Raw genomic sequence first — 25352 nt, 5'->3', positions numbered from 1 at the left:
ACAGTGACTGACAGCAACAGCTGCACCGCCGGCTGCTGAACCGGAGCTGGAGAGGGAAGTGGAATAGAAATCTTTGATCTTATTCCAACAATTTAACTTGCAAGATTGTGAAGTTTCTTTCTCATCTGTGCAAAAGTTTAAGCGTGTTTGTTTTTTCAAGTCAGGGTAGGTAGAAGTGATAGCGCGGATAAAAAGAAGCTGAAATAAGACCTGAAAGAAGGAGTTTGAAAACCTGCATCTGTCTCAGTTTCATTGACACACGAGGGCGACAAATGACAGGTGAACATGTACCACATCTCAAAAATTTAATGCAAAATGAACTCATTGTGGTCACACAAACATCTACAAGCAGGAAAATAATTTTCTATTAATAGTTCATAGCAGTTTTTAACAAAATTCATGTTTCATAAAATGGAAACCCTGAGTTTATCAGACATGTAGACGTCAGACATTTGGGAGTACATATCAAAGTCCTCATGTCTTCTTCCCCCTGCCTTTTCCTCTCATGCTTCCTCTCCCTCTCGTGCTTTTCGCTCCGCGTCCTCTCCGGCTCCCCTCGAACACAGATCGGGCTGTAACCATAGCAACTCCAGGACCACCGTCGCTGTCCTCACCAGAGCTGCTGCTGCTCATCCTGGTTCTCTTAGGTGGAGTTTTATTAGACTGAGGAACAGACTTTACTGAGAGGGAGTCATGACTGGTGCTACTGCTATCTCTGAGAGCTGTAAGAGGAGATTCATCAGTCATCTCTGACCCTAAAAAGCCTCCTCCTGCCACAGATCTCCTCACATCTTTCTCCTCTCCTCCTTTATCCTGACTCCCTTTCTTAGACTTAGACAGGGAATGCGTATCGTCCTCACTGTCGTCCTCTTCCTCCTCGGCTCCTCCTTCCCTCTCTTTTCGCTTCAAGCAGGTGACCGCTCGGCGGAGTCGCTGACTGCGGATCGCCTGCTTCTCACGTTGCTCCATGCGGAAGAACGAGTCTATCCGCAGCTGAGTCTAAACCAAAGCAGACAAGACATGAACGATAGAAGGCTACAAGCCAGTTTAATTTATTGTTTCTATTATTGATTTTTCAAAAGTTACACAATCTAACTGGAGACATTTAACCCCTGAGACCCAGGTGGTTGTTTGATATGCACGGGTTTGAATTTACAGCATAATAGTACTGTTTAAGACTAAGACTTAACTAATGCTAGCGTGCTTACTGCTCTTAGCTCAATATGTAACCGTTCATTATTCTGATTCCTGCTATGTCAGCAATCAATAATCGTTAGCTAATAAAACATTTAGGCAATTATTTATTTTAGTTAACCTATCTTAGCTAAGCTAACATTTTGATAACATGCCAAATTATAACCAACTATCTGCACTGTTTATTGTATCTTTAGGTTTTAGCTTAACATTTAGCTAAACATTTTAGCCATTTTATGGCCATTTAATGTGTTTAACAATAATAATAAATTTTATTTTTGTTTCAAAACATTCTGGGACACCTTAAAATCAATTAAATAACAAAATCACAGTATGAATAAAATTGTTGATATGCATTTTAGAGAAAGGGCCCTAAGACAGAGCCCTGGGGAACACCACTGACAAGCTTGTAATCTGAAATGTATTTTTCCTTCTAGCTACCCATTACAATTGATCGCCTTCAGCTAACCATTTAACTGTTTACTCATTACTTTTAACTTGCAAATATTCAACCATTATGTTTAGCCTATCACTAAATTTCTTCTCACTTGAGGTTACTGAAAACTGATCTTTGGAGAAGCTGCTTCCTGAGTGAAGACTTCAAGAAACTGTTTACATGTGGAAAAAAAACACAAAGATTTTGTCTTGCATTTTCAAAGGTGTGCGCCTTTCTCTCCTTTTTTGACATTGGCCTCCGTGCCAGGTTATTGTTGCTTTGACATGCTCACATGTGGATGTAACCTGGTTACCTGCTGGGTGTTGAGCTGCTTGATCACAGGCTGAAGAGTCTCCTCTGTTTTCCGACTGCTCCAGCCAAAACGACTCAGGCAGAATGTAAAGCGCTTGTTAAGAAATATTCATACGTTCAGGAAAAGCAGGCAAACACATTCCCACAAACAGAGAAAGGATATTCTTTGATCATGTCCAGCTGTGGACGTCCCCAGCTGAAGGAGCTGCCTGACTGGTCAATAGTGGGGTGCAGGTAAGCCTGAGCCACCACAGGGTTGGGGAAACCAGGCTGCAGTTTCAGATCCCTCAGCTTCTTCTTAACTTTTGTGTCCCGAGGATCAGACGCCAGGTGCTTTTTCTCTTGAGCCTCTGACCACCAGTTACTACAGTTAAATTAAAAAAAAGAAAAGAACAAAGGCAACAACAATAAGAAAGAAAGCTCAATGCAGAAATAACATTTATATTTACTCATGGTGTTTTTTAGCACACAACCCCAATCCTAAAAAATATGTAAATGCAAAAAAAAAAAAAAAATGCAATGATTTGCAAATCTTATATAATAACATTATTCACAGTAGAACATTAAAAAAATGAGAAAAATATTGGCTCAATTTGAATTTGATGGTGGCAGCATGCTTGAAAAAATAAAAATTGGCACAGGGACATGTTTGACTCCAATGACTCCCACCCCCTCCCTAACACACTGGACAATCTGAAGAGCAGTTTCAGAAACAGGTTCCTTCAACCTCGCTTTCTGAGGGAACATTACAGGAGGTCATTTCTTCCTGTTGCTATCAGACTCTTTAATTCATCCACCTGAGTCCAAAAGATCACAGACATCCAGTACTGATTGTTGTCTTTGTCTCTTGCACACAGAAGCAATCTCACCCACCTGAACTGTATCAGTGGCTCCAGGCCTGGTCCTGGAAACTCATTCAGTATCTCCATGCCAGTCACGTAGCCGACCCCTGGCACACCCTCCGTGTAGTCACTTCCAAGCAGGTAAGCCAGATTTATCATTTTAGTCCTGTCCAGACCTGACGGAGGCGAGATTACAGGTTGTTAAGTAAACAGGAAAAATAAAGAAAAGGACAACACTGTAAGCAATAAGACTGTGCTGACAGCCTGTTACACAAGCACCTCTCCCTCATATGTACAATATTAGCTTATGAAATTCCTGTTGTGATGTGCCATCTTAGCACTATTACAACACTCCCATAAATATGACACCATTGCAGCTGCAACCACCAATAAAACTAAATCAACCATGCACGGAGCCATGTGGGTCAGTGTGCTGGTTTAAGAGAAAATAACTATAATGTGCCCATGAAAGAACATGATTGTTGTGTTTCCACAGCAATCATGTATGTAGATTTAATACATTTGATTGGAAGCAGGCTTGAATTCCATCCTTTGATATATATTTTTTCATATAACCCCACACACACACACACACACACACACACACACACACACACACACGCACACACGCACACACACACACACACACAGATTCACTGACTGAGCTGGCTCTGCAGGTCGCTGTGCTGGTAATGTTCGACATATTTGTCCTGGCTGAAGAAGTTCTTGTAAACGTGACGTCCTCCAAAGAGCCACACGTCCGAGTCGTCTGTAATGGTCCCGTGCGTGTGGTCGGCCCAATCGAGCGCCGCACACTGAGCCTCGGCCTCCATCGGAGCCACCAGATATGGGACGCCGAACAGCCGCAGCAGCTCCTGGTTTCAAACGGTCATTACTCACAAAGTACAATAAGATGATGTAGAGCGTTCTCAGTATCAGAGTTGGCGTTTAGGGGTTTAGGTCTCATTATGTCCCGAGATGTGTTAAAAGACTCTGATCTTAAAATTACAACCCTTTCAGCTCAACAGGCTGCGGATGTTTCCGTGGTCATCTGAGAGGTACTTCTGCTCTTAGCAGCTGATTACAGGAGCAGCTGACAGGATTAAAAACAGATCGCACACACTGAGCTTTTACCTCAGTGTGAATTTTATGAAGGAGAAAATGCTGACAGCATTTGGCTTTCAGGGGTGTGAGCGAGCCAGCAGACACACAGCAAAGACTGTGAGGTAGCAATGACTCTGGGAATGTCTGGCAGAGGTGATGCTGGGAAATGTATCCCTGCTGGGAGTTAACACCTGCTCTGATCTGTCAGATCCACTGTCAGCGCATTAATCTATTTACATGCTGGTTTCTATTTTTTCTAATTAAAGCGTACACATCAACTTTTTAAAAAACATATATACTTGTTTACGGTCTGCGTGTGGCTGTATGTGCTGATGTGATTTCTCTCTCACCTGGCTCTCCAGGTACATCTGCCCGGTGACTGTGTTGGCCATTCTCTCCTGCTGCTGTTTCTGCTCCCTCAGGTTGCTCTGCTCCACCTTCAGGGAGCTTTCCAGGGCCTCCAGCTCATCCTGCAGAACAAACACACACTTTTGCATGTCAACCTGCTCCTTATAGTCTTGTTTCTGTTTATGCTGAAGAATGCTTGACGTGCAAAACAACAACAAATAATTATAGATAAACCAGAAAGTCTGAAACTGTCATTTCTTCACAAACAGTAATGGATATAGCTGATAAGAAATCAAAGTACAGACATGACGTACGTGTTATTTTTGAGTTGCAAAACCTTGGTCATGACTCACTGAATGAGTGTTTGCTTAATAATATTAATACGAAAGGGTGTTAGTTGAGCATTCTCTGAACATCTGGTCTTTCCTCAGGAGACAAATCAACACCAGTTCGGTAAAACTTACTTACACGACCATCTCAAATTAATGGACTGGGTTTGGGGATATGCCCATCATAATAATTCCTTTTTTTAATGATCTGACAGTTTGATCTGAAGTGATCAGTATGATCGGAGTAGTTCTCTGTTAAAATATCAAAAGGATACCAGTCTTCTGAAAATTTCAGCACTGAAGAGCCCAAAAATGAGCCCTTAGTTTCACATAAGAAGAAAAAAGAAGAATTTTTAAACATCTTTGAAAAAACTGGTTCATCGCAAAGACAAAACTCCTAAACACAAACTTAACAACGTGGTGTATGCTGTACAGTGTAGCGAGGAATGCCCAGACCTCTACATTGGAGAGACCAAACAGCCACTTCATAAACGCATCGCACAACATAGAAGAGCCACCTCCACAGGACAAGACTCAGCTGTCCATCTGCATCTAAAGGACAAAGGTCACTATTTTGAGGACACCTGTGTTCACATTTTGGACAGAGAAGTCAGATGGTTTGAAAGAGGAGTGAAAGAAGCCATTTATGTCCACTGTGAGCGACCATCTTTGAACAGAGGTGGTGGTTTACGACACCAACTGTCTGTCATCTATAATCCAGTTTTGAGTTCCCTTCCCAGATGCCTTAACACCCACTCACATCCGGGGCCATCTGACCTCAGGAAATCACATGATAGGGTGGAGCCAGGCTTCACAGAGGGTTCACCCGAAACCCTGGTTGATTGTGACCTACACCCGTTTTCACACCTTGACTCGCATGATTAGATAGAGGATAAACAGGGGGTTCATGACCCCCTTGTAAAACATCTTCAAGTTCTTGTCCCTTCCTTGTGAGCTCCAGATAACTTGGTTTGACCAATTGAAAATGGTCAAACCAAATAGGACTTAAATCTGGGACTCTGGACCTTTTGACCATAGAACTGAAGAAGCTTCGCGGGTGAGAGGTGAAATGTCTTCAAGCAACTTAAAGAAGTCGGTGTTATTTTTGAGCTGCAAAACCTTGGTCATGAATCACTGAATGAGTGTTTGCTTAATAATATTAATACGAAAGGGTGTTAGTTGAGCATTCTCTGAACATCTGGTCTTTCCTCAGGAGACAAATCAACACCAGTTCGGTAAAACTTACTTACACGACCATCTCAAATTAATGGACTGGGTTTGGGGATATGCCCATCATAATAATTCCTTTTTTTAATGATCTGACAGTTTGATCTGAAGTGATCAGTATGATCTGAGTAGTTCTCTGTTAAAATATCAAAAGGATACCAGTCTTCTGAAAATTTCAGCACTGAAGAGCCCAAAAATGAGCCCTTAGTTTCACATAAGAAGAAAAAAGAAGAATTTTTTTACGTCTTAGAAGAAAGTAGGCCACGTGTGACTATATTTGTAGTACCGCTTGAGTACTAATGAATCATCAAGATGACTAATTTTCTGTCTATCAGAGATCAGTAAACTGCAGAATTACAGAAACTTACAACATCAAAGTGTTCCCATTCATTGATGGCTGGAGCTGATCTGGATTCTGTCTCCGTTTGCTCTTTCATCTCATTCTGTGCCTTTGTTTCTGCTTCTTCCTCTGAGTTCAGCGCAACAGTTGAGGAAATTTCTGCTAAACTTTCCTCTGAGTTTCCTTCTTCCTTTGTGTCATCTTTATGGACTTTATCTGGATGTGCTTTCTCTCCAGTTATCACGAGGGAATCATCTGCAGTCTCCTCTTTTGAGTCGTCTTCTGAGACCTCAATGAAGCTCTCTGAGAAAACAGGGAAAGAGCAGACTGAGATGACCTTTGCATTCCCATAAGAGAAAATGTGGCGTTATTTCTAACTGCAGTGACTGATATGTTCTGGGACCACGCGTATATGTGGAAAGCATCAACAACAATAGAGGATCAGGCTGGGTCGCAAAGCGGCTTGCAGCAGACACCTAATAAAGTGTCGGCAAGCAAAGGCGGCTTAATAATGTGCCTTATGGCAGATTTACCAACTAGATCAGCTGGGCCACCATCTGGCTTTTGCTGATGCATCAGGGCTGCACGACCTGAACAAACACTAACGCTGTTAGACCAAGCATGGGGTAACTGGCATAATTACACTTTAAAATCTGGTTAATACAACATTAAGCGACTGGTTTTCCTTGATGACTGAACCTACTCTGTAAGCTAGATAATTTAATCTTTACCCAAGGCACAGGACCAATTTGCAGGATGTCTATTTGACGTCCTATATGCAGCCCTGTTATTATATTATCCATACAGTGATCGGTTTTGTTCTGAGAAGTCAGGCTTTTCAGAAACCAACATGTCTCAGTTCAAAATTTTATATTAAAATGTAAAACCCTCTGCTTATTTAAACCTGTAAATCTGACATCTGGAAGCACAAACACACTACAGATTTAACACATTTTGAATGACTGCAATGTGAAAGACACCATTACTGTACCTTCTGACTCGCTTTCCTCGCTGCTCTCTGACTTCACTTCAGATCCATTTTTCTCTGGAGCTTCGGTGAACTGCTCTAAGAGTGCGGTGGGTCTTCCAGAGAGCTGAGGAGAGAGGTTTGTAGATACTGGGTTTTGACTGTTTGCAGCAGCAGACGCATCCTGAGGTGTGCGCTCTGGTTCTCGTCTATTAACTTGTTCTTGTTTCTCCACTCGTGCCCGACAGCTTGTCTTTATATCCTCAGACAGCTCTGCTTTCCTCATCTTATCTTCTGAGCTGATCTCCTTTGCTGCTAATCGAAGTGCTTTATTTCTCTCGCCAATCAATTCTTCCATCTCGTCTTCAGAGCTGCTATCTAACAACCTGTCTTTGTCACGTAAACTTTGCCCCGTGAGCTTCATATCAAGGCCTTTTTCTTTGAGTGAAGGTTTGGCCTCTTCCTCCGAGCTGCTGGTGACCGCTCTTGGGGCACGATGATGAATATTTGTTTGATTGGTGGGCGAGCTACTCTTAAATTCAGCAGCTCCACCTTCATCTTCAGCCAGAACCTGTTGGATTGCCAGCAGTGTGCGTGGAGACATGCTGCCACCATCCGTCTTAACCCGGTCGGACTTCTCCTCGTCGGAGCTGTCGTTAATCGCAGCCTGGATAGCTCTGAATGTCCGAGGTGAGGGCGGTGAGGCGTCTCCATCAGACGGTTTTGATGCTGAGGGTTTGGAGTCGCCTGAGGAGGTAGCTTGCGCTTTATCTTCTTCCTCACAGACAGGACGCCAAAGAGGCTCAGGTTTGTCTTTGGGCCGTCTTTGACAGCCTGACAGGGAGCTCCCAGCCCAGGGTGCAGCTGCAGGTTGGCTCTCGGGGGCTGTCTCACTCTTTTTGGTGCCTATGAAGGTAAAGTGGAGTGCAGTTTTATAAACTAACACAGAGGCAAGCTTGTACTTTTTCATTTCAGCCTTCTGATATGTCAAAAGAAAAGTAAAACACAATGATCCACCAATAAAAATCTGATAAAAAGAACTACATCATGATGTTTTTGAACAAAAAACTGTTTAAAATATGAACTTATATGAACATTACTTGTCTTCCAATGAACCTTTTAAATGTTCAGACATTTAAATGTGATTCGGAAAAGAAATCTGTAGCACTGATGATCTATTTTCCAGACAGTAGTGCAACAATCCACTGACTGCCTCACCTTTGATAAGGATATAGTGAGAATGGTCTTCTGAAACCAGCCGCTGTGCCTCCACGCTTTGCTGAGCTCCGTCCTGCTGGCAGACATCTGGAGCACTGCCCGCGCTCCGGTGGTTCATCTCCTTCTCCACACCCTCCAGACGCTGGTTCAGCCGGTTCCTCTGCAGCAGGCCAGCCAGCTGGTACTGTGAAAAGTCTCCGGACCGCTGAGAGAGTGAAGAAGCGTCAGGAGACACTGAAGCATGAGTGAGGAGTTATCCAGACCAAACTATTTCCATTTTAAAACATTTAAAAATAAAAAAAGCCTTAGCAATAACTGTAGCCTGAGAGTGAGATGTACCTCTGGAGGTTTGTGAAACATGGTCCGCCGTCTTTTAGAAAACTCTTTCATGTCTTTGAGGATCTCATGTTTCATTTCAGGAGGCAGGCTGGCAAAGTCCTCTGAGTTGATGTCCATTGAGTTGGGGTCTTCACACATGTCTCCCTGAGACATGAAGAACAAACTCACTTTAGTCAGTGAGGACAGTTATACAATAAACGTAAAGACAGTTACCCATATGTGAACAGAGACACAAGGCGATGAATTTTACTGGATATATAAAGAAGAGTTTGTAAAGGAAAAATTGCAAAAATATGTTAACATTTTGGGGAGAGGATACCAATTTGGTGCACTTTCAGAGTGCAATGACACCATTTTACCTGATACATGTAATAACTATCAACCATTTCCTCCTCCTCCTCTCGTTCTTCCTCCTCCTCCTCTGAGCTGTAAGTGCAACAGGAAAACATTCAGATGTTTGTTATTGCACACTATGTTTGATATGGCACTAAATAAAGACAACCATGCATTTTACTAATTGCTCCTTGGTTCATATGAACTGTTTGGTTATCTGAGAGAAGAGGGCAAGAAAACAAAAAGTTTCTAGTCGTGGATATGAAGCCATTTGCTTTCACAAAGCACCTGACCCTCCTGGCATGTCCACACATGTGGAGGAAAAGAGCTTTTCAGCATTCCGTTTACCCAGAAAAGACCCTGCATGGATTCTGACTAACTTATGTATGCAAGCAAGTGAACAGTAACCTGCTTTTGGCTTTCTCCTCTGCGGGTGGCAGTGCTGGAAGAACATACATGTCATCCACCTCATTTCTCCTCACGCTGGAGAGGCTGGGGAGAGGTTCCTTACTGGGAAGTAGGAAAGAAATGTGCGTTAATTTCAGGCCAAAGCCCTGACACTATAATGACTCCAGAAGGAGAGCAGAGGTATTTTTATTTTGTTGATGTCATTGAAGAATAGGAGGGTAAACATGGGAGGAACTATTTACTTCTGGTTTAGGGATGCTCCCTCTGTCCCTCACCTGTGGTCTCCAAGTGCAGCTTTGATAGCCTGTCTCTTCAAGAATGTTTTGAGCAGTTTCTCATTGGTGTTTCTGGACTCGCGAGTCAGCTCCTCCTTCCTTTGCCTCCTCAGAGCCTGCAGGAGGAAAACAAGGTTAAAATGAAGACGCTAAGCAGGAATCGCTTGCCTGCTACACAAACGCATGCACGCGGGCACACAGACTTACAAGGGTCTGCTTCTTCAGCAGCGGTGCATCCCCATCAAACACAAAGACTGGCCTGATGCGGAAGAAGAGTAGCTTACAGATGCGGTGGAAGAGAGTGAGCAGGTGGGCGTTCTGGACGCTGTTGCCTTCACGGTCCCTCACCCCTTTCACCGCCTGGTTCAGCCATATACTGATGTCTGAGGGGGGCTCTGGTTAAGGTTTCTGCTATGACTGAAGTTAGTAAAACCTACACACTGCTGAGACAGAAGAAGCAAATAATGGTGGACAGATCAAAGATAAATACAGCATTTCTAACTGAGGATACCAACAGCAAGGATCTTTCCCTCCAGTGTCTCGGGGTTGATGGGTTTCCCTGTGCTCTCCAATAGCCTCCACAGTCCGTGCACTCCCATGGTTAGCAGTCCAATTAATGTGTTACAAACTGAAACATACCGCCACAATGCCACAGTGCGCTATAAGCACTGAGCATTTGTCCTGAAACCCCTGGAGCAGAAAAAGGGGATCCCTTTTTAACATTTGTTGCAACTGTATTTTCATCCGGAAAGCAATTATTCCCTTCGTATGAAGGTTCCGGGCTTGGGGCGGGAGGGGTATCAATACTCTGTTACACCAGCGGTTTATCGCAGCATCTATTTCGGACCATAAATCAGCTGAGGCTTAAGAAATGTTAGTAGAATGATAGATAAACCGATCTGAGATCAGTGTGTTGTGACGTTGAGGGGAGTAATTGGGTGGAATAGTTCCTGGGTTACATCTGACAGGCTACGTGCGACCTGCGCTACTTTTTCGACAAAAACGATTATTTTGTAGATAATGTAACAGCTATTCAAGTTTAGGATTACAAAACAAAAACGTGGCTTAATATTTACGCAGTTATTTCCATCTGGCGAGCGGGTTAGAAAGGTGTATTGCTGGTTTAACAGGAAGTTTTGCCTGGGAGGTAAAAATCAGGGTAAAAATCTCACACGAAACTCGCGAGAGGCCAACTGTGTCCGGTGGCAAAACAAACAGCCTGGGGCTTACGGCTAGTTAAGCGAGGAGGATTCTACCCAGTATGTTATCCAATTATATCTGTGAACTCACTAGAAACGATACCAAATACACAGAAAAGCGTCTTGTATACTCATTATGACACAGCTAATGCTAATATAAAGCGAAGTTGTTTATCATTGACGCTGCTCTGCAATCGGCTAATGTTAGCACAGTTAGCTTCCTACCAAGTTACCGTTATCACGTTACGTTTTCAGAGCCTCAGCTGTTAACCCTGACCTTTGACTGGCGGTCTTCTTTAATCATTGGACACGACAGGTGTTAAAAATATTTCACTTTCCCCATTGTTGTTATTACAGGGCGAAGGGCCACCCGAGACGTCATCAAGACGTGGGTTTCACCCAAACAGACTACCTTTCACACCAACACCACCTCCACCATGACTGCTGCTGTTAGAGGTACGTGTGGTTTCTTTGTGCTCTAGTGTTCACATTTTACACACGGGTATTTGTAAAGTCAGCGGAAGTAAACTTGACCAAGAGTTGATGGAAGTCTGTCTTTTTATCGTCTTCATGCGTTTCTTGTGCTGTTTGGTGTTTGCGGATGAGCTTCTGTTTTTGTGAAACATAAACAAAGCTGACACACATAAGGATTAAAGCTTTACAACATTGTTAGGCATATGTATTCCACTGCACTGTCCACATGTTAGAGGAATCGGACTCAGTGCAAAGTGTGATCACAATTCTTGTTCCTTTTTATCTTCCAGATTCTGCCAGTGTGCCTGTCCGAGGTCCTGGCGATGGCATGGAAACTGAAAAACCGCCAGCCATCCTGGAGGTTAACACAGATACACTTCCACCAGGTCCATCTGAAGTTCCCCTCGTGAAAGTAGCTAGCCCAAAGCGCAGCCCCAAATCTACCCATCCAGCACCTCCTGCTGCCCCGCAGCCACTCGGAGTGCTCCACCTTGGGAAAGTAACTCGAGAGGCCTGCACAGAGGTGGAGGCTGTGAGGATCATGGTCCCACGTGCTGCTATTAGCCGGAGCAGCCGCACAGGAGCCACTGAGGCGAAAGGGGAGACCGGGCAACAGGCTGAGGAGCAGGGGTCTCCTTCGCTGCATTTAGTGGAGGACTGGAGAGGACAGCTGGTGAAGCTGCAGAACTCTGAGCGCAGGCTGCTGCAGGACAAAGAAGGCCTGTCCAATCAGCTCCGTGTGCAAACAGAGGTGAGGCTGCAATGAAACTGACACGCATTATTTAAATATCAGACACACTGAGGACCCTTTTTTTTTTAAAAAATGGTGAGCACAACAAAAATGTAACTAATATGGTTTGTTATTCTTAAAGCTTTTTTCTTTTTAATGACAAAGTTCTTTACAATACGAAGAGAGAAGACAGTTCAACTTCTCATTTGTGTTTTCAGTTGTAAAAGGAGGTTTTATCAAATTTGTGCGCTAGGTGAACCGTGAGCTAAAGAAGCTGCTGGTGGCGTCGGTGGGTGACGACCTTCAGTACCACTTTGAGCGCCTGTCACGGGAGAAAAATCAGCTGATTTTGGAGAACGAGGCTCTGGGCAGGAGTCTGGCACACACTGCAGAGCAACTAGAGCGAATGAGTATCCAGTGTGACGTTTGGAGGAGCAAGTTCCTGGCCAGCAGGTAATGGACAGTATAATTCAGTGGAAGATAAATTAAAAAATGTATGTGTGTGTATATATATTATCTGTGTTTTGCTGAATAAACTCTTGAATTTGTGTTGTCTCCTCAGAGTCATGGCAGAGGAACTAACGAATGCCAGAGCAGCTCTGCAGAGACAGACCAGAGAGGCACAAGGAGCAATTCAGGACCTGCTGTTGGAGAGAGAGGAGTTCTCCAGGGACATGATGCTCACCCACAGGTAAGATTGTGACTCACATGTAGTGATTAAATAAACTGGAGTGTCTATTATAAGAACTCTAAACTTAAAGCATACTGGAACTCAGAGCCCCTGATGCTGGCGTGAATGATGGCAGTATGTGTTGACGTTACCTGTTTTTGTGTTTTCAGATCTCTGGAGCAGCTCCTGGTGTCTCTGCAGTGGGGCAGACAACAGACGTACTATCCCACCTCACAACCCCTAAGCACGGGAGAGCTGGCGGTGGCCAATCACAAGCTAGCAGACGCCATCAACGCCCACCTGCTGGGTAACAGCGGCGGCAGCAGCACCAATGCCGCAAAAAGCAGCAGCAGCAGCGCAGCAGCTGAGCAGCTCTGCAGCACACCGGCTGAGAAGATGGCCGAGAAGGTGAAGGTTTTACATGTTTGTTTATGATAAATATCATATTTAATTTCTCACATTTGTAAGAAAATCCAGAAACTCACAGATGTCACTCACTTTCTGTCTCAGGTGCTGAAGAGTTTAGATCCCATTTCCTGCTCCGAAAACAAGGCTGAGTCTCCACTCAGTGACTCCACCCCCTCAAACTTCCTCAATAGTAAGAAGAGCATTGGCAGGTTTCACCCTTACACCCGCTACGAGAACATTACGTTTAACTGCTGTGAGCGCTGTACAGGAGACATCCTGGTGCTGTAGAGGTCACAGAGACTACCACAAACATCGTTGGAGCTTATTTCAAAGGACTGAGTGTAGTCTGAGGGTTACTGGAGCTTTGTGTTTAGTTGGAACAGCAGCAGACAGTTGCTGCTCTCCTGGTTGTGATTTTACCCTGACTGTTATTTTTACATTTCAGATGATGGTCGGAATATATATGGCTCTGTTTATTTTGTTACTTTTATTTGCTCTTTAACTGAATTCAGGAATCGTAACGCAATGATTAGACATTTCACTGGGATGTGACATCAAGGTGAGTCCGTGTTATGCGTTGAACAGAGATGCAAACATGCACGCTGGAAGCGATTCACAGCAGCGTGATGATCGGTGACCATAGTCACTGGCGATGGACATGGACAGAACCCAAGATCAGTTTTTCTCGACTTCCAGGCCAGCGACTAAAGTGACTACCTGTAAGAATGATTGACTTATTATCTGAAAGTATATGCATTTGGAGGTTACCTAGGCAACTGGAGCAGAGAATATATTTATTTTTAAAAAAGAAAGTAGAAATGTGGAGATTATAGTTTCAAGCCAAACAGCTGGCACGGCTGCGATACCTTCTACAGACGTCCTTGTGTAGATGAGTTAGTGAAACAACTTGATCATCTGTTGGTGTCTTATTGCATGTTGTGACTTACCTACTTTATTGCACCCAGGTGTAACCATTGGATATGCTTGCATCTGTCCATTGCCAGCCACTTTGGTTTGCAGAAATTCAGCCAACTCTTTCAAGTTTGTGCTTTTCTTTCTTCTGATCAGATGCAATGTTTTGCACCATCCTCATATTTATCACTACACTGTGTTTATGTAGTAACAGAGAAATTATTGCCTTATTACTGAATGCAATTCTGAAGTAACTCATCTATACAAGGCATTTTTAGAAGGTTTTAATTGCCACATTTTGACTTTACTCTCAAAATGATCAAAAACAATTTTTTCTTAATGTGGCACTAATACTCCTTCGGAGCCTCCAGTCTTTAGTGTGTTTTGAGGGTGTGCTGAGTTTTATTTGCATATTCCAGCTGTAAGTTTGATCCTGAGACTTGAAAGTATGTTGTGTAAATACCCCTCCAGTGAGCTGCTTCCACTGTGACTGTATATAAAGTGAATCAGGGTCCCTCCTATACTGCAGGAGCCACACTTCCTCTGTATAATGGTGCTACCTTATTTAGGAAAACACTGTATTAATATATTTTGTATATTTCATCATGTAAATGCATTAATATACAGTATTTTGGAAGTGGACAGATGGTACTACAAGAGCAAAAATGACCTTGACTTTTTTTTTTTTTTTCCTCTTCATTTAATGTCGTTTTTGTTTTGTCTATTATTATTTAAAAAGAAATGTATAAGGGCTGTATTTTTGCTTCAAAACACATTACAATAAAATAACTGGTAATCGATTGAAAATATGTATTTAAAACTGAGCTGTTTCTTTCATCTCTTTTGGAAACGACTGCTCTTTGCAGTAATAGTGATGGTTTCATCTGCAGTGAATGCACAACAAATATCTGTACATCCTTTGTTTTTCTAAAATAAAGACCAAAGTAGTTTCTACTTTTGCATTGTTGTCATTAAAGCAGCATTTATTCACTTTCAATTTACATTTACAAAATAGCAAAAGTTCGTTTTCTCACTCCTCATGCCACCACATCCTGTTCCTGCCTCCACTTTTTCTGGCTTCTATGTCACTCTTTAATGATGTCCGTACTTTGGTTCCAGCTGGTGTGTTTTCTCTGTCTCTTCCAGTGAACCCGGACTCTCTGTGCTCTTTGTTTTTAAATGTGTTTATATTTCTTTTCTCTCCTGACCTCGGTGGCCTGTCGCCATCATCTCTGGCTCTGTGTCTGGTAGTCTGCGTCTGTTGTTGGTGGAAGCCATCGTGCTTCCTTTTAGGCACAAACTGTAACGCCTCATCCCATCTCCCTCTATCCTTGAAAGAGAGCATAATGCGGATCATCTGATCCAGAGTCAGATTTTTGGCTCCCATCTCCCAGTGGAGGAACTCATCGAGGGGTAAACGGGCTGTGGCCAGCTTCAGACGCTTTGCATTGGCCAGCGATAAGCCTTTCTGGATCGAGCGGTCCACTAGAGCTCCGATGATATAAACCTTTGAGTGGTCAAAGGTGCGGAGGACGTTGGGCGAGTCTGCAGTGAGGTACACGAGCTGTTCGCGGGGGAACAGGTCAACGTGCTGCCGCTCAGAGGTGGAGATGAGTAGGCGCTCCCAAGTCTCTGCACCGTACCGTTGGAGCAGCTCCTTCTTGTAGAGTCCATCTGGCTGCAGGTTGCAGAAGTGGAGATGGTAGGGCTCAGTGGCACGCCGGTTTAGCCCTTCAACATCCATCAGCTGGGACACCGTGTTCTCGATCTCCCGTCTGGACATGTGCGACTCATAGCTCATGTCAAACACCAGCGGCTGACCGAACACCATGGACTGAGCGGACTTCCACGCCAGCAGCTTGTCCAGAGAACGGTCCCAGAATTGAAGGAAGAGTGTGTTTTTCAACCTGGGTCCACCCTCGCCCTCCCCTTCCTCTCCACCGTTCTCCAGTTCTCTTCTCTCCATCAAAGATGCTTCTCTCTTGGCTGCCTTCTGCTGCTGCTTCTCCTTACGGGCCTTTTTGTGGCGCTCCCTGATAGCCAGGTACTTCAGGTACTTCTTCCTGGAAGACTTGGTGGTGAGCTTCGCCAGTGTCTCCACCTCCTCATCAGTCATCTCTTCAGGTACAAGCTTTCCAGCTTGCTGCCACATCGCAACCAGATCCCGCATTGCCTCCAGAGAAGACCCGTCCTTTGAATCATCTCCTGGCTCTTTCAGGTTCTCATCATCATCACTTTCCTCTGCTTCATCTTGAACCTGCTTCTCATCAAATGCAGCCTGGGATCTCATCACAGACTTCCACCTGTCCAGATCTAGAGCCTCTGTTTCCTGGGTTTTACCTGCTTTCGTCTGCGCAGCATCTGTCCCCGCTGGGCTGATAGCACTGAGGAGGCGGATGGACACCGCGATGGACGCTCTGTGCCTGCTGGCCCTGCTGTTGCTAGTATTAAAACTGCACACTTGCCTCCCGAAAGCGCAGAATGACACAGAATGAGCGCATTTCCAAAAAACAGCACAGCCTCTGGGAGTGAAGAGCCGCAGCAACATCGCCACAAATGAAACGAAACAAGAGCTGCTTAGAAAACCAGGAGAGCCAGACTGTGTTTACAGAAGCGCTTCTCCCAGACTTCCGCTGTTATTCAAGTATTACAAGTAACGGCAACATTTCACTCAGAGTCCAGAACGTTCTCAGACGTGTGCTCACATGTGTTGACGGCCAGGCTTCTCAAACACTAGGGAAGAAGGTCACGGTGTCACACTATAATGTGTCGTAGAGGAAACAACGAGGTGGCACAGCATCGATTGTCTTTGTTGAGAAGAGAACACGAGCCGTTTTTAGCCAGCTAAATCTATACAATATATTTAAATGGTAATATGATATAATAAATTATAAACCACAGCTTATTTAAATTATTTCCACAGTGTCTCTAATTAAAGTTAAGGCGGATATTTGATGGTGTCGCACACGACGCAATGATGACGCACTTCCCTCCCGGAAGTAAAACAACCGTACAGGGGGAGACGTTAGCTCGTTAGCCTCAAAATGAGTTTGTTTTTGCCCAAATTAACGTGCAAAAAAGATATCGACGAAGTCATTAAAGGGGTGGCAGAAAAAGTCGTGGTTTTACGGTTCGGCAGGGACGATGACTCGGTGTGTCTGCAGCTCGACGAGATAGTAAGCTGAAACGGTGACATGAATGTAAATAATAACTGCTCACTCTCTACTTTAGCTCATGTGTCTCCTGTCTTTCTGTTGTAGCTCTCTAAAACGGCCCACGACTTGAGTAACATGGCGTCCATTTACATCGTCGATGTTGATAAAGCTCCCATTTACACGAGATACTTCGACATAAGCTACATCCCCTCCACTGTCTTCTTCTTCAACGGACAGCACATGAAGGTCGATTATGGGTGAGTGGACCTAGGGCTCAGAATGACATTAACCTAAAATCACTATAAGAAGACATTAGTTTGAAGCAGTCGAATAGCTTGAACCAGGGAAGTGACCCGAGTGATTATCGAGGGCCACTGAGCTACCCCTCAGTTACATTTTCCTTGCCAGACTTTCTTGAGTTTTTTTTTTGTTTTGTTAAACAAACGCTTAAAAGATTACTTAGCAAAGAAGTAATCTAAAACACACACACGCACACATTGTGTCTTTAGGCAGCAAAAACACCTTATGTGTCTCTGCTTATTTAATTGAATCTATGATATGTGCAAAAGATAACAGACATTAATTGGCACTTTTCACCTACAAGGTGTATTACAAATAGCTATTAGCTGAAAACATAGCATTTGTGATCATGCTGTGCAGTGTTCCCTTAAAATACATATGAAAAAACTGTAGGAAGTCAAGTTACACAGACTGGTGTTTAATAAGCCACCAAATAAGGCAGAAACCAGAGATTTTTTTGATGGTAAACTGGTCTTGAAGTACAGAGAGAGAGCTGTGCGGGAAGTGTGATTTTTATCATGGTGGAAGCAAAACTGCCAAAGTAAGAGGAACTGCATGGCAATGTGTATTAAACAGAAGTGTAGTTCTTATCTTCTTAGCTGCTGGTTCAATGAATTTTGAATAATGAATCAATATCACATTATTCAAATTAAGAGATTTGAATCAGGAAATCAGTTTTTTTTAAACCCACCCCTAAATCCAAGTATACCTGGATAGAGAAAAAAAAAAAAAAACATGGAAAATTATCAGTCATGAATTGGCCCCCCAAAAGCCCAGACCTTAGCATTATTTAAGCACTGTGGGGTCATCTTAGATATGTAGATAGATAGCCATTTACGTGCATATGCAGTGAGATTGGACCCTTTCTGACTGTACATACAAATCCCATACTTCACATTGGGAAGACATGTCAAGAGAGGTAGGATGGAAGCAATGAATATGCAATATATGATGGAACATGAGGAGGAAAAAGAACTCCACCCAGACTGAGCTACTACAGGACGACAGTTTGAGAACAGAAAAAAAACACCTCAGCACAGAGAGCACATGAGTCTTCACACCACCATATAACATAAAGGACGTGCATCGGAGCCGCTTGGAGGGGGAGGAGGGTGATTGTATATCTGTGTCTGATTACGTGTGTCTGTGTGCGTGTGTGTATCCTGTATCAACTGAAAAGAGAGCGTCCTTTCACCCAGTTCTAAGCAAAAGTCAGCAGTTCTCCAGCCGCCGCAGTTGGCCTTGAAGGATGTGGCCAGAGGGTCAAATCACAGTCCTGTTATCAGGGGGAGTTGTTCCAGCCAGCTTTCGGCCTTGAAGCCTTCTAAGCTGACGGCCGGGTAGCTGAATAAGATGATGGTTGTTTGGTTTAAGGTTAGAGTGACCGGGCTGCATTTGATTTCGCAGGTGATCTAATATCCATCACTGGTCCCCAGGTCTATCCAGTTCTCTTTGCAGAGCTGTGAGCTTCTCCAAGATCTTATCCATATTGCGTTCAATAAGCACGGTTTGAGTACTCATGGCTCTGCCCATCGCGTCGATCTTGACAGACAACAGAACATTCATTCCTGAAGGCTGTTTACAGATGTTATATAAAAGCTTGCCTGTCAGTCTGCCCCAGGGCAGCTGTGGCTACAATGTAGCTTGCCATCACCAGTGTGTGAATGTGTGTGTGAATGGGTGGATGACTGGGTGTGTAAAGTGCTTTGGGGTCCCTAGGCGGGACTAGTAAAAGCGCTATACAAATATTTGCCATTTGCCATTCCTGAAGGCTGTTTACAGATGTTATATAAAAGCTTGCCTAAGAGAGTTCAGGTTGTGTTGAAGAATAAAGGTGGTCATACCAAATATTGACTTTCAAACTCATTCGAATTTTACAAACTCTGATGCTCTATTTATTTTGACACGTTTCATTAACGTTGTATTTCCGTTCCTAATTATAAAGAAATAAGGGATTTCAGACTTTTTTCAAATTCATTTTGATGGCATGACTTTCAACTTAAGAATAATCAATGTCAATTTTGTGGATACATATCAACACATACCAAAAGTATAAGCTACTGCTGATGCGCAAAGAGTCAGAATAAGGCCAACAGTTGTTAATAATTGTTTGTCTTTCAGCTCTCCAGATCACACCAAGTTCGTTGGCAGCTTCAAAACCAAGCAAGATTTCATGGACCTGATTGAAGTGATCTACAGAGGAGCCATGCGGGGGAAAATGATCGTCCAGAGTCCCATAGATCCTCAAAATATTCCCAAATATGATCTCCTCTACCACGGGATTTAGAATCGGTGACTTTATTCATTATGTGATGGGCAAGAAGCTCTGCAGAGTAGCACTGACGGCTGCTGAATGAGTAACAAGAGACATTCAGACTTTGAACCACAAAGTAGCTGTTTGAGGAATACTAAAGTGCCTCTGATTTAAAGACTGTTGAACATTTATTCTTTTTTTGTTGTTGTTCTTGTTGTAGAGATCAAATTACCGACAGTGTTTTTGCCTTTACAGGGAGTGTAACAGTAAGGAGGATTGCGGGTTAGTAAAAACAGATATCAACAGAAGTGTTTTGCAAATATTTGATGATATAGGAAATGCAAACCTAAGGGATGTAAAGAGTTTGACTGCAGGGTAGTCTCTACCAGTTTTTAACAGAACTATGTGGGAGGCTGGAAAAACTGGAATGAGTTCAAATTTTACCTGTGTTAAGTAATGGCAGGTGCGCACTCTGTAGTGGGATTTGTCAAATGTTTCATAGTTTATTTTGTTAACACTAAAAAAAATTTTTATCAGTGAAAAATATAATTTTGGTGTTTTTTGTTTTTTTCTGCCTTCTTCACACGTTTGATAGGCGTGAGTTTTGATGCACTGTGTTAGCGTTTCCTGTGGTAAACCAATGTATATCAGCAGCGAGATGGCACATTTATCCACTGTGCATGCTCTGCTGTTATAATAAAATTTCAACCATCATTTTTCTCTGCGTTCTCTCGGCTCAGCCCTCCTGTTGGACAGGTGTCTGTCTGTGTGGAGTTTGCATTTTCTACCTGTTTAGAACAAGTTTCTTAGGATCACTGGTGTTAATGTAAGGGTAAGGTAATTAAATTTGATCTTCTGATGACAGCAGTGGACTGTGGTATAGTCCTCCTAGGACCTGGTGTTCACATATGTGGACATAACATTTTGGGTCCTCTAGACCAAAATACAAAATTTTGCTCTACAAGGGCCTGATATTCACTTACGAGGACATGATACTGCTACTGTTCTATTGAAATTTAAAACAAATATCCTCATATGTGCATCTCATTTTTTGTCAGAAAAAAAAAATCTGGTAAAAAATAAATAAATCTGGCAATTCTTTGTTTTTAAACTTCTCAGGTCCCAATCAGCCCAAATATCAAAGAGAAATTAAAAATGCATGCCATGAAAGAGTTCGAGTCTTAGGAGGTTAAGGTGGATTTTTACTGTGTCAGCTTCTGAACTCATGTGCTAAATGTGTATATAAATCAAATACCACAATAGATTTTGTACTTTCATGTGATATGTTTATATCACATTAAATATATCAGATTAATGATAATAATGACAAGAAAAAGCCAGAAAGAGGGCTGTAATACTTTTATTGTGAAAGACACGAACACCGGAAATGTTTCTTTTTGTGCCGGAAGTCTTACAGTAACTCCGCGATGGCAGCGACCTTTTGTCCAACGTGGTGTTTGTAGAATTTTATATTATTCACACACCTAAAATGCTCGTATATGTACCACACGGAATGACTGTTTGGTGTTTGTAGGGTCCATTTCAACGCTAACATCATGCTCTCCCTCATTAAAGCTGCTGCCGGCGGGCTGACCGGAATCTGTCAAACCAGCAGTCACCTACAAGGTAATACAAGCTAGCTAATGGTAACCTCATCATAACGTTAACCTCCAGGTAAAGGTGGAAACGGGGCATTTTGATTAGGTTACCGACATTCACTACTAGGTAGACGAGACTGCAGCTAAACTGTGTAAACCTTATTTTCCATGCTAACGTTACACAGTTAGCCCATAAAGAAAGGCAGTGTATGAAGACAGGATCCTGGCCAGGGTTATCAACTAGACGGGCAACCAGCCAGTAAACACAACAATTAAAAATAAAGAGTGAGTTCATTCGTATATCACAGTGCAGTAATGCACCGCTGTGCATTACTGTGTGTATGGTGTGGTTACTTTAAACCACACCATACACACAATTACACCAATCCATGGATGGGTGTAAGTAGGCTCGTAGAGAAGCAGTCACAAGACTACAGAGAGAAATCATGAGAGATGTTCTCTCTGGTGCCGATGTGGATCAGTGAGCTCACCACACACTAGTACAGTGACTGTAAGGGCACGGTGTCTTCCAACACATTTTCACTTGTTTTGCAGTTTATGAGTGAGGTCCTGCCTTAAAACTGGGCAACTGGGCCACTCACACATGCATACTACAGGATTTGGTCAGCTGTGGAAACCTTGCTCTTGCACTAAGTTTTTGAGCTGATGGTAAGGAGATGAGGTTTGGGGCTCTGAGGTTATTGAATCAGCAGAGCTTTGGCAATTTTTCACTCGGCATGCAGGACTTGGACAGGACTTGGACCCCCAAGGTCCTTAACGCTGAGGCTGATTGAAGTGATTAGACATTTGGCTACTGAAGCACTTCTATGACAGAAATGCCATATTAATTTTATTCAACAGGATATGATAATTACATTATGCCAAACAAGAAACCTGCAGTTAACAATAAGCTGCACATGTACAAAGAGCAGCTGACTTCCTGTAAAAGCTGGACACACAGTAAATAGATTTTCCACACAGGACATGACAACATCAGTTTCAGATGAAGACAAGTTCACCGCAGACTTGCTTCAAGCATATTTTTCGTAAATATAACAGCCTACACAAGTAAGACTTGTTTTGTTTCTGAAAACCACAAAGTTCCTCTTGCACAGTTGTCTCACGTGTGGTTTACTCCACAGGTCCTTTGCACAGCTACTTGAAAGTCCTCTCTGCAGGGCTGAAGACATATGAAATCCCTCCAGACTACAGTGGTAATTATTCATCTTCTTTTCACTTATTTGTGTCAGGCTGTTTAATTTTTATGGCTTTACACTGCTGGTCCAGAGTCATGCTTCATTCTCATTAAACAACCCCAACCATGACTTAAATCACAGCATGAAGCTTTCAAAAGTAACCCCAACTCTCAACCTGCGGGCCTTTATATGCTGATTTCTCCGCCTATTAAGAAAACCTGAAATATATTTATTGTTTCAAAAATCATGCAGAGGGATATACCAGATGTGCATGAGTCAGTAGTTATGATTCATGTGAATAGGGCTGTTTGATATAACGATTTATATATCGGATGACTATATAAAAACATCTATCGGTTCATTTTACGCTATAGTTTGTTTCATGGTGTCGCAAAATAAACTGTTTACGTCAATATTTTTTCATGGCTCTATTAATTTCTTAAAGTTCTCTCTTTCTCTTATATTTAATATAACCACACTACAGACGGACAAGCGCCTGTTTTTATGCGTTGTCGTTAGCAACAACAACGGTAAAACCACGGCATGTCCGCTTGTTTATTTTCCACATGAACCTTTCACAATAAAGCTCAAGATCCTGTTGAGACTTTTCAAAATAAACTGAATCATGTGAAAGAGTATGCAGCGTATTTACGGATGAGAAGCAAAAAAGCCGCCAGGTGTTAAAAAATAAACCTTAGACTCAAACGTTAGAACAGGCTTTTCCCCGCAGCACGCTGTGTAATAAATACTTTCTCAGTTATGCACAGGTTCAAAATTGAAAAGGTGAAACACGTTCATCTCACTGTAGATTTGGAAAGGTCACCAATCAGACTGCACTGCGATGTAAACATGAACAGTGGGAAGACATCTATAGTTTTCCTACAAACATTGCTGACATAAATGTGCCTGTAGCAGGGCTGTACAAATCTTTAGGGTTTGGGTTTCTTCTAGATGTGTCATGGCAACACAATTCACACTTTGCATGCGTCAATTCACTCCTTTCTGTTGTGAAAAGGTCGCCTCTGATCCAAAACACCCGTGGAGGAAATTGTGCCGGAGGTGCAGTTTTCACCATGAGTGTTGCGTGGACTATTAGTATAGCAGTTAGAGCTCCAATCCCAACCCTTCTCCACATAGCAACCTTTTTATTTGCATCCAGCACCCTCAGTTCTGGTGTTCAGTAGCAGGTAAATATGTAAATATGTGACATGTTCCTTCGTGCCTGTTTTTATCCTCTACAGATGTGGTGCTGCCAGACAAGCCCAAACTGAAGTTTTTGAACAAGGTGCCGAACTTAAAAAAGGCCAAGAAAGAGGCAAAGAAGCTGTGGGATATCCAGGGCCCAGCTAAATCTGCAAATACCTTCACCACGGGACAGTACGCTATTGTGGTGAGTGCATTTATCTTACTTTAGATATGGCTGACAGTAGTGTTGCATGTTTTACAGGATATGACTAAGTGCCTTGACATTTTGTTTGTTCTGTGCTGATCAAGATTTATAGTTAAAATAAAAGGTGACTCAACCTGGTTCTTTTTTAATTTTACTCAAGATATTTTTTTTAAAGTACTTGCTGGAAAAACTTAACAGTACACCTGCAAGTTAAATGAGATGAAACGGCACCTGTCTGTCACACAGCGGCCACAGCATGGTAACTTTAAGCCTTTTACACAGTTTAAATGAAGTGAGGTATTTGTCAGTTTGGCCCGGGTAGATGGTGAAAGTGAGTGATGGGAAACAAAGCCGCTTTTTGTACCAGAATGTTTTGTGCCGATGTTGGCTTCTTTAAAATGGGTTTTTTATGTGGATTGATTTCAGGGACTGCAGTTTTTGGCATTAAACTGACTTAAGAGTTGCTGCCTGGTTTAATCTGTGTGCTGCCATATGTTTTTTTAAATAGTTAAAAAATAGAGAATGACACTAAGTGACCTGTTTTCTCTGATCTGATATACAGGCCTTGGGAGGTGGGTACCTCCACTGGGGTCATATAGAGATGATGCGTCTTACGATCAATCGAAAGATGGACGCCCGGACCACGTTTGCAATGTGGCGCATCAACGCCCCTTACAAGCCCATCACGCGGAAAGGTCTGGGTCAGCGCATGGGTGGGGGCAAGGGAGCCATCGACCACTACGTGACACCGGTTCGTTACGGACGTTTGATCGTGGAGGTGGGAGGAAAGGTGGAGCTGGGCGAGGTCGAGCACATCTTGACTGAAGTGGCAAAGAAGCTTCCTTTTCCTGCGAAGGTGAGATCACAGATAAGGCATGCGCTGGTGGGAGAAAAAGTCTGAACTGTTTTCAGATGATGCGATTTGATTAGAAGTGACCGCAGTTTTTACCCACTGGTTCTCTGTGGTAACAGTATTCTCATGTCTTTATTCCAGGTAATGAGCAAAGAGAGTCTAGCAGCCCTGCATAAGAAACCAGCTGACATGGAGCAGAACAACCAGAATCCCTGGAGCTTTAAGAAGATCGCACAGGGCAACATGCTGGGCATCAGGAGGGTGCTCAGCCCCTTCGACCTGCACAACCACGGACGCTTCACGGGCAAATTTCACTTTCCACAGAGGGTGTGACACACCTGAGGGACTGAAATTTAATAGTGTTGTAATGTGAAGAAGATTTTGGAATTCTGAAATGCTCCATCTTTCAGTTGTATGTCGGGATCTTCTGTCATCTTTTTGGGTTTTTGTGTGTTTTTCCAATTATGTTAGCAAATATATCATGTTCTTAAAGTGGTGTTTTTGTCTATTTTTTTTGCTCATCACAGTTTATAAGGGTCTG

The 25352-nt window shown here is 43.0% G+C and overlaps 5 protein-coding genes across 5 annotated transcripts; 3 read left to right on the top strand and 2 right to left on the bottom strand.

The window, feature by feature from the left end:
* Window positions 1–50: 50 nt before the first annotated feature.
* Window positions 51–10381, bottom strand: ercc5 (excision repair cross-complementation group 5). Its single transcript, XM_085346706.1, has 15 exons — window positions 10184–10381; window positions 9880–10055; window positions 9673–9788; window positions 9398–9499; window positions 9016–9082; window positions 8657–8800; window positions 8318–8522; window positions 7124–8005; window positions 6161–6435; window positions 4239–4358; window positions 3446–3659; window positions 2816–2960; window positions 2106–2306; window positions 1944–2028; window positions 51–999 (listed from the first exon to the last, which is right to left on the bottom strand). The coding sequence occupies exons 1-15, from the start codon at window positions 10269–10271 to the stop codon at window positions 475–477; spliced, it is 3345 nt and encodes a 1114-aa protein (XP_085202832.1). The 5' UTR covers window positions 10272–10381; the 3' UTR covers window positions 51–474.
* A 484-nt stretch (window positions 10382–10865) lies between these two features.
* On the top strand, window positions 10866–14707 carry blzf1 (basic leucine zipper nuclear factor 1). The gene is made up of 7 exons (XM_085355926.1): window positions 10866–10931; window positions 11229–11327; window positions 11636–12096; window positions 12329–12528; window positions 12638–12766; window positions 12916–13153; window positions 13256–14707. The coding sequence occupies exons 2-7, from the start codon at window positions 11309–11311 to the stop codon at window positions 13439–13441; spliced, it is 1233 nt and encodes a 410-aa protein (XP_085212052.1). The 5' UTR covers window positions 10866–10931; window positions 11229–11308; the 3' UTR covers window positions 13442–14707.
* A 324-nt stretch (window positions 14708–15031) lies between these two features.
* trmt10c (tRNA methyltransferase 10C, mitochondrial RNase P subunit) lies at window positions 15032–16783 on the bottom strand. The gene has a single exon (XM_085355914.1). It carries the CDS (start codon window positions 16611–16613, stop codon window positions 15096–15098), a length of 1518 nt encoding a protein of 505 aa, XP_085212040.1. The 5' UTR covers window positions 16614–16783; the 3' UTR covers window positions 15032–15095.
* A 282-nt stretch (window positions 16784–17065) lies between these two features.
* Window positions 17066–20478, top strand: txnl4b (thioredoxin-like 4B). The gene is made up of 3 exons (XM_085355903.1): window positions 17066–17241; window positions 17326–17477; window positions 19642–20478. The coding sequence occupies exons 1-3, from the start codon at window positions 17110–17112 to the stop codon at window positions 19805–19807; spliced, it is 450 nt and encodes a 149-aa protein (XP_085212029.1). The 5' UTR covers window positions 17066–17109; the 3' UTR covers window positions 19808–20478.
* A 708-nt stretch (window positions 20479–21186) lies between these two features.
* mrpl16 (mitochondrial ribosomal protein L16) lies at window positions 21187–25281 on the top strand. Its single transcript, XM_085355891.1, has 5 exons — window positions 21187–21400; window positions 22515–22586; window positions 23810–23958; window positions 24521–24814; window positions 24953–25281. The coding sequence occupies exons 1-5, from the start codon at window positions 21331–21333 to the stop codon at window positions 25142–25144; spliced, it is 777 nt and encodes a 258-aa protein (XP_085212017.1). The 5' UTR covers window positions 21187–21330; the 3' UTR covers window positions 25145–25281.
* The last annotated feature ends 71 nt before the right edge of the window (window positions 25282–25352 follow it).

Source organism: Diplotaxodon limnothrissa, linkage group LG1 (genome assembly GCF_057381915.1).
Source record: "Diplotaxodon limnothrissa isolate DT_005_m linkage group LG1, D_limnothrissa_male_GT1.1, whole genome shotgun sequence".
Taxonomy (NCBI): Eukaryota; Metazoa; Chordata; class Actinopteri; order Cichliformes; family Cichlidae; genus Diplotaxodon; species Diplotaxodon limnothrissa.
Note: the sequence above shows the minus strand (reverse complement) of the source record. Positions and strands in the feature narration are given on the sequence as shown.